The sequence below is a fragment of the Dipodomys spectabilis genome, unplaced genomic scaffold (assembly GCF_019054845.1).
Source record: "Dipodomys spectabilis isolate Male_0828 unplaced genomic scaffold, ASM1905484v1 ptg000472l, whole genome shotgun sequence".
Taxonomy (NCBI): Eukaryota; Metazoa; Chordata; class Mammalia; order Rodentia; family Heteromyidae; genus Dipodomys; species Dipodomys spectabilis.
In genome coordinates this window covers 826,580-835,252 of record NW_024871149.1, presented here as the reverse complement: position 1 = coordinate 835,252, position 8,673 = coordinate 826,580, and the positions used below count along the sequence as shown (strand labels likewise).

The 8,673-nt window shown below is 41.1% G+C and overlaps 1 protein-coding gene across 1 annotated transcript; it reads right to left on the bottom strand.

Moving 5' to 3' along the window:
- Window positions 1-7,654: 7,654 nt before the first annotated feature.
- Window positions 7,655-8,284, bottom strand: LOC122098293 (endogenous retrovirus group K member 6 Pro protein-like). Its single transcript, XM_042668701.1, has one exon. It carries the CDS (start codon window positions 8,282-8,284, stop codon window positions 7,655-7,657), a length of 630 nt encoding a protein of 209 aa, XP_042524635.1.
- Window positions 8,285-8,673: the final 389 nt, after the last annotated feature.

Sequence of the window (8,673 nt, the reverse complement as noted above, 5' to 3'; positions counted from 1 at the left end):
CATTTACGTGGTCACATGTTCACACATGTACATTGAATATTATGACGGGATTCTCCCACTGCACCAGTTTGGCAAAGAAATTTCTTCATTGTACAGGCAAGGAAGATGAAGCTGAGGACTACAAGCCCAAGACAGCATAGCTATTACTTTGCATCAAGATTATTTGACTTACAAAATCTTCACCAAAAGAAGCATTATAAAAAAGAACATGGCTAGGAACTACAAGCATCTATCTTTGTGCGTGTGCTGGTTTGGGGGCCTGAGTGCTGTCCCTGAGCTGCTTTGCTAAAGGTTAGCACTCTACCACTTGAGCCACAGTACCACTTCCAGCTTTATATTAGTTAATTGGAGGTAAGAATCTCATGGATTTTCTATCTTGGGCTCATTATAAACCACAATCTTCAGACCTCAGTCTCCGGAGTATCTAGGATTGCTGGTGTGAGCCACTGGCAGCTAACAAAAAATCTATTAGTTGTCCCAATTAAACATGTGGAGCAATAGGTCATTTGATACTGGTGACACTCAGATAATGATTCCTCTACTTGTTCCTTTCTGGTGTTATGACTAGTGTGATAATGCTTGCTCAGGTTTATATCACTGTGCAATCATTGCTCCATTTTGTTCAGTAAAAAGCTTTTCAGGACAGGAGAACTGTGAGAGGAGAATATGGGATGAAAATTTTATCTGTACTTCTTGTGGCCTGGCAAAAGCTTCTCAGAATGTTTGCAATCAGAAATAAGAGTCCATTTCGGCCGAATAAAATGAAAGACACACACCTGACACAGAAGCAGTGCCACAGAAGGACAAATGGGAAAACTCATCCAGGCTCAGAACGAATCAACAGTATGAGTTGTTCAGGTGCGTGAAAATTTGTGAAGATTGTCTTTCTAACAATGGAGAGATCATTAAATGCTGGACTCATATCTGTTTAGGTCTGTTTCCTCCGAATCATCTTTGATAAAGACAGAAATGAGAATGTAACAATGGAACCTAGTTATGTTTTCTGAATGAGATTTCATCTCTTTCACAAATCAAGTAAGGGTTGTAATGAATGACTTGTATTTCCTGAGAGAAATTCATGTTTGATTCCTTGTTTCTATTAATCTTATCAAGTGAATAACTTTAAATTTGTAAGCTGTTATTATAACAAATATGAAATGATTTTTTTATGTTTCTAGGAGGCACCCAGTTTCCTTTTAGATAGAAAATATTTATCTGGCTTCCAACCAAAATCTTTACATCTCAGCCTCCAGAGTACCTAGGATTCCAGGCATCAGTCACCTCTCCTAGCTGAGACGAATATTTTTGGTATAGAAAAATCACTATGATATAGAACATGAGGAATGAATAATTTAGATTAACAAGGAATATTTTGAAAACATTAACAAATCTGAAGTTATCACAAACTTGCCTGCTTCAGTGAGGAGAAAAATGAGAAAGAAGTTACAGAGGTAGAGAATTGGAGACTAAAGAGAAGTGAGTGAATAGTTCTTTGTTAGCAGAGCTACTGAATATTTCTTTTTAAGAAAATTCAGCTTGATATAGTGGTACATGTCAATAATTCTAACTACTTATGAGCTAGACTCTGGAAGGTATAGGAGGTTTGCAGTTGGTATGGTAAAAGTATAATACTGGGACTTCAATATTTAAAACACACTGGTGCCACATGGTGATAAGAGAGGCAGAAGTAGGAGGGTCATGGTTTGAGACCAGACTAGGCAGTTAATAAGAAACTATCTGAAAATCAATCTAAAGCTAAACAAAGTGCTAGGTGTATGGATCAAGAGCAATTATCCAGCAAGTTTGAGGCCCTGAGTTCAATCCCTTCTCCTGAGAAAAAGAGACAATAAAAAGGAAGAAAGATTATAATACAATTTTCAAAATATTTCCTGTGCAACTTTCTGCAACAATTTCCTTCTTCGATTGCCTTAAAATGTTTACGAAGTCACTTACACAAATGACTACCATCATTTGGGGAAATCACAGAAAAGTCTTTGCAACCAGCTTTGTAACAGAACAATTTTGTCAACAGATTTCAATGAGCAGAAAATGAGAGATAATGGGCTCATGAAATTGCACTTCATAGCTATGTGTCAGAATGTGAGGAGCTCATAAAGAGGATTTATTTTTTAAGAGAAAAGGAGTATTGAGTTGATTTATCAACTTGAAAAATTACGGTAAATTCTGTTGGTATGTGGGATACACGTTCAAGCAAGGTGTTAAGCCAATAAAATTATGGTTGAGATTTTTAAAATATTTTTATTGTTAGTGGTTGAGATTTTTATAAAAGCTGTAAGATAATTTTTTCATAGATTTTTATACAAGCTATTCAACAATTGTTGGATAAATCACAATAATGCAAATATGTGTGCTGTGTCATCTGATGGTGTTACCTATCTCATCATCTAGGGTTGGAAGAATGTTATCTTCATTTTAAAAATGCAGAAATGGAGGAACCAGGAGAGTTGGTGTGTTTCTGAAGGCTGATGTGTAAATTACTGACCCAGCCAGAGGGGTCGGTCAACAAGGGCAGGAAGAGGAACTGACCTGAATGAGAGACAAACCAGACACAAGGAAGGAGACCAAGACAGGGTTCTGATCAAGGTCTCAAACTTTATTTTTTATACACAGCAGTATATATATAGCACGCTGAACAGGGTAATTAGGATCAGCAGGTCTATAGGGTTGCTAGGTACCAAAATTGCAAAGTATATCTTGCAAAAGGTCATAGGTGGGGAATCTTCAGAAGGCGCCAAGTAATGTTATCAAAGTTGTAAGGCTTAATGACTCTTATGCAAAGTGGTGGCAGTTCTTATGCAAAGTGGTGGCTCCAAGCAATGTTGTCAAACAGGGAATCAATAGGCTCCAAGGCTTAACAGCTCTTATCGAAGGTAGTAGCTGTATTTTCTAGCAAACAGCACTTGGTTCCAGGCATCTCCTCCCTTTTTATTTAATTAAATGGGCCAATTATTTACAGGGAATGGGTGACAAGGTCTTGAACCGAGTCTTGCAGAGGTCTGGTATTATAAGGGCCTTTACCAGTGGAAGGGAGTAGAGACCCATCCCCCTAGAACGTTTTAACGATCCTTTTTGAGGGGAGAGGATTACAGATGGATCCAAGCTCTATGAAGATGTGTTTGCTTCTATGAGCCCGAATGGCGAGTTTTTGGTCGCCCTCGTCGGCGGATACCACTAGGTTCCACCCTTCCATAGGTGCCCATGGCATGTGTGTCTAGCCGATTCGGGTTTTGGCTGCCAAGAGGCCTAAGCTCTGCCGTTTGACTTGCCTGTATAGCAAGAGGCAGTGGCTCCACAAAAGTCAGTCACCCCGTTCCTGATCGGCCAAATCTAGCCTGTGGTAATGAATTTGAAGGGGTTTGGATGTCAGGGAGTCAATTTACTGTCTTACGAAATGAATTATCCTGTAAAAAATACATGATCCCACAATAACAATTAGCAGTATTGCACTAAGGGGTCCAAGCAGAGGAAGAACATAGGGGAGTATGCTGTCAGTCCCCACCATCGGGTGGATGAGTCACCTTGCCATCTTCTTTTTTCTAAGTTTTCTTGAAGTTGTCTAACTTGATCGCGAACCCTGCCACTCTGGATAACATAAAAGCAACATTCCTCTTGTAAGAAAACACAGAGACCATCCTGCCTGGCAGTAAGAAGGTCGAGGCCTCGCCTATTTTGAAGCACCACTTGTGCAAGGAGTTTAGCTGTTCTTGAATGGTCAAGACAATTCGAGTTACTGCTTGAATGTCATTAACCAATTGGTTTTGTAAGGAGTTATGAAGTGAAATGGAAGTGGCAATGCCAGCAGCAACTGCAGCCATGCCAGCGTTGACTCCCAAGCCTATGATAAAGGGAATAAATGAGGGCATTATTTTCCTGCGTGCAAACTCAGTCAAATAAATGGGAACGGGTTCTGACCTAGGAAGAATATAAATATGGGGGGAACAAAAAAACAATAATACAGGCTTTAGTCCAATTTCCTCTAAAAAAGAGATATAAGCCATCGTGGCATAAAAAGGAGGTTTTTTTTGGGGGGGGACAATATGTCTTTTCCTTCTGTAGGCCAGAAGTGTTAAAAAATCTTCAGCAATCTAAAAAGTATTTGGTTTGATTAAAGGTAATATAGTTAATGCATGCGGAATTTTCTGGTAGAACCTCCAGCAGAACCTGGGGAGAATACATATATGGGGAGGCATGGCAAGAGGTGATAACTTCTAACAATTTAGCATTGGGGGGGCCAAATACTCAGCCACATCTAAAGGTATCTCATGGGTGGGACCCATACACAGCCAGGAGCCTTGTGAAAATTCCGGGCGTGTGGTATTTAGCAGCAAAAAGGACCTCTTAAGGATGTCTAGTATTAAGGAGAAGGTCCAAGAATGCACCGGATCCAATCGGGCAACAATAGAGGAAAAAACTTGGGAGGAATTAACAACCTGTTGAATAAGAACTTCAGCGGGGGAGGCAGTAGGTTTGGGTATCCAAACCTTTTAATTTGTACGAACCCATAAGGGTCTCGCCCTCGGCCATCCACCCATATTCCTGCTGTTAATCCTGATATCCACTTGGGATTCAATGGGTCAGTAATTGTATACTTGACCGGGTTACAGCCACCTGTAAAACATTTTTTGCCCGTAGGATGCAACAACTCCAAATTAGAGCTGAGGGACCCGGAATGCTCATGTGGGAAGGACCAATAAGGGCAATACAATTGCCTGCTTGACTGGCCAGATGCTTCCAGCAAATATATTTATGATTTGTGACGTAACTCTGTTCTCAGCTGCCACAAGTTCCCCAAATATATTGAACAGTGGGTTTTCAGGCATCCAAGTATAATTCTACTTGGCTATTTTTAAAGCAGGTCTTATTCAACAGTTGTGGGAGGTCAAACTCTATTGCAAAAACTTGAAATTCCCAATGACCGGAGTCAGCTTCAATAATGGCATCTGGAGCCAGCATCAGCAGGTGGAGGATCATCAAATTTTTCAGTGGCAACAATATGTGAAACAACCAAGGGTGGATTCTCAGGGTTCTCTTTTCCCCTGGAAGATGGAGGGTTAGTTAGCCTTGTTATCAACTGGTTTAACAAGGCTTTCTGGAAGCCATCTAGCTGCGCCCTCTTTATTGTCAAATATATAGGCAGACCCGCGGCCCCAAATTAGTACGGGGTCAGGACCTTTCCATTGATGGGTTAGGGGATCTTTCCAAAAAACAAACAGTAACATAATTTTGACTTGTTTGTGGATGCCAGAGCCGATCAGCTGCAGATTTTCTGTTAATGTCCAAGCTTAGGAAATTAATAACAAACAAGGCATGATGAAGGATGTTTTCTGGAGCTCTTTTTATAGGGTAAAGGTTCCCCGTTTTTAATTTTTGAAGTGTATTTTTTAAAGTTTGGTGAGCCGGTTCAACAATGTCCTGACCTTGAGGGTTATAAGGGATCCCAGTAATATGTTTAATTTGTAACTGGTGGCAAAATTGTTGAAAGTTATTTCCAGTATATCCAGGGCCATTATTGGTCTTAATAACGTTGGGTTTTACCATAACAGTTAAGCAGGCAAGTACATGAGCAATAACATTTTTAAGGGCTTTCCCGGTGTGAAGGCTGGCAAAAATAAAGCCACTAGATGTATCAATGGTAACATGAAGATATTTAAGACTGCCAAAAGGAGGAATATGTGTAACATCCATTTGCCAAATTTCACTGGGCACCAAACCCCTAGGGTTAACACCTAAATGGGGAATATGCAAAAAGGTGACACAATTATGATATTATTTTACAATTTGCCTCGCCTGTTCTCTGGAAATATTATAAAGAAGGTGCAGTGTTTGAGCATTAAGGTGCTGTAAAGAGTGAGCCTCTTTTGCCTGAGATACAGGATCATGTTCCACCAGAAAAACAAGCTGAGTTGCTTGATCCATTACATTATTGCCTTTTGTTAAAAGTCCAGGGAGGCCTGAATGAGCACAAATATGTCCAATAAAAAAGGGGCAAAGTCTGGCTAAAATAAACTGTTGAATCAAAGAAAACAGTGGGGTGGCATTAGTGGTTGGTTTAATATAAGGAACTGTTTCTAGTAAGGGGATGGAATGAGCAATATAGTAACTATCAGTATACAGGTTAAAAGGAGCAGTAGATAGTTGAATAAACACTTGTAAAACTGCAAAAAGCTCAACCGATTGTGCCAAACGTAAGGGGACTGAAGGGAAATAGTCTGAGAATCAATGGTAAAAGCTGCTATACCATTGGAGGAACCATCAGTAAAAGCCAGGAAAGCATGAGATAAGGGTTGAGGGGAAGTTTGTGTGGTATCTTAAAAACTGATATCTTAAAAACTGGAGAAGTTTGTTAGCAGGGTAATGATTATCAAGGGTTCCTTGAAGGGAAATGGAAGACACAGCCCAATCATCATCATTTTGTATCAACCACTGAATTTGAGTGGGAGAATAAGGCAGTATTATTTTATCAGGATCTTTGCCAAACATTTTTTTTTACTATGTTCTCTTCCCATTTTGATTAATTCTGTTACCCAGAAGGTGTATGGTGTAAGGACCTTAGGAGGAGAGGCAGGCAAATGTACACAAAACAAAGGTCCCTCTTGCCAAAAAACTCCAGTGGGTGTAAAGCTGGTGGCACATATAATGTACTGAAGGGGTTTATTATAGGAAATAAAAGTAATTTGTTGATTTGTAATGGCTGTTTCTACCAATCTCAACGCTTCTAGGGCTTGGGGGTTTAATGATCGGCTGGAGGTCGGATTTGGGTCCCCTTTAAGGATATCAAATAGAGGTTTAAGTTCACCAGTAGTTAGTTTAAGGTATGGCTGGAGCCAGTTAATGTCTCTGAGAAGCCTCCGAAAATCATTTAAAGTTTGTAAATGGGCTGTTCTAAGTTGAATTTTTTGTGAAAAAATCCTTTTATAAAAAAGCTCAAAGCCCAGAAATGTATAGGGAGGAGCCAGCTGGATCTTATCTGGAGCAATTTGAAGGCCAGCGTCAGTAAGGGCTTTAGAAAGTCTTTGGGAGCAGTAAAGAAGCTGATCGGGGTCAGGGCCCGCTAAAAGTAAATCATCCATATAGTGAATTGAATATATGGAAGGCCCCTGTTGCCTAAATGGATCCACCACCTGGGCTACAAACTTTTGGCATAATGTGGGACTATTTGCCATGCCCTGGGGTAAAAACCTTCCACTGAAATCATGGCATAGGGCCTTTAAAATTAGTTACTGGTAAACTAAATACAAAATATTCACGGTCCTCAGGATGTAAAGGAATAGTAAAACAGCAATCCTTTAAATCAATAACAATCTTATGGTACCCCGTGGGAATAGCCACGGGTGTGGGAAGTCAGGGTTGAAGGGCTCCTATGGACACCATGGCCTTATTTACTTCTCTAAGATCCTGAAGTAATCTCCATTTTCCTGATTTCTTTTTAATTACAAAAATGGGAGTGTTCCACGGAGATGTGGTGGGTTCAATGTGGCCTGCAGCAAGCTGTTCCTGTACTGTAGCTGTAGTACCTGTACCTGTAGTAGCTGTAGCCAGTTTTTCAGAGGACAAAGGCCATTGATCAACCCATACAGGCTCAGTCCTTTTCCAGGATATTTTGTCTGCATGGAGTACAGGCATGTCAACGGCCCTAGGATAAATTTTTATAACCCATACGGAAAGGAATGATTTTTACCTCCACCTGAATGGGTTCTTTAGGGCCTTGAGAATGTTTTCCTAAGCCTTGTCCAGGGTGAAAGCCCTGGTTAAGCATCTGTTGAGTAACCAATTCATTTGGACTATGCATTATAAGCTTCATTTGGGATAAAATATCACGTCCCCACAAGTTAACCAGGAGGGTCTCAACCACGTACAGCTGGACTGTGCCCTTATTTTTTGCTCCACCTTCCCAGGTTAAAATTTTGGAGCTCTGTAATGGGTTAGAGGTTTGTCCATTACCTTTAAGGTGAGTCATGGAAGGGGTAAGGGGCCAGGATGGGGACCAGTCTCTTTTAGAAATAATTGTAGCATCAGCACCCATATCCATAAGGCCTTCAAATTTTTCCCCATCCAATTTTAGCTTGAAGAGAGGCCGGTCCTGAGTAATCTCCTGGACCCAGTAAGCATCTGAAGACCTAAAGCCTCTTGATCCTCTCTTTTGTGTAAGGCTAGGGTTTGTCTTATCAAGGGGAAGCAATATTAATTGAGCAATTCTTTGTCCAGGAAAAACTTTTGACTGGCCCCTGAGAAGCAGTAGCCAGTAACTTAATCTCTCCCTCATAGTCCTTGTCAATAACCCCAGGGGAAATACTAAGGCCCTGAAAAACAGCACTACCACACCCCAGAATGAGACCAAAGGTGTTTGGGGGCGGTGGGCCAAACACTCCTGTGGAAAGAATCTGATTTCCTAACTCGGAGGTCAATATTGTGTGGGAGGAGGCACAGAGGTCCAATCCTGCACTTCCTGTGGTTGCCCATATGAGGGCGCTGATGGTGCGTGAGGGGTCACTTGGGGGACGAACCTGACAGCTCCAGGGTTCTGTCCTGTTTTGATTTTGCGGCCCTGGGGCAGACCCCAGACAAAGTTTCCCTGTTTGGGTGGTAGGGGATTGCCCTGGATATTGGTTTCGGAGCGACATTCAGAGGCCCAATGTATGACCCGTTTGCACG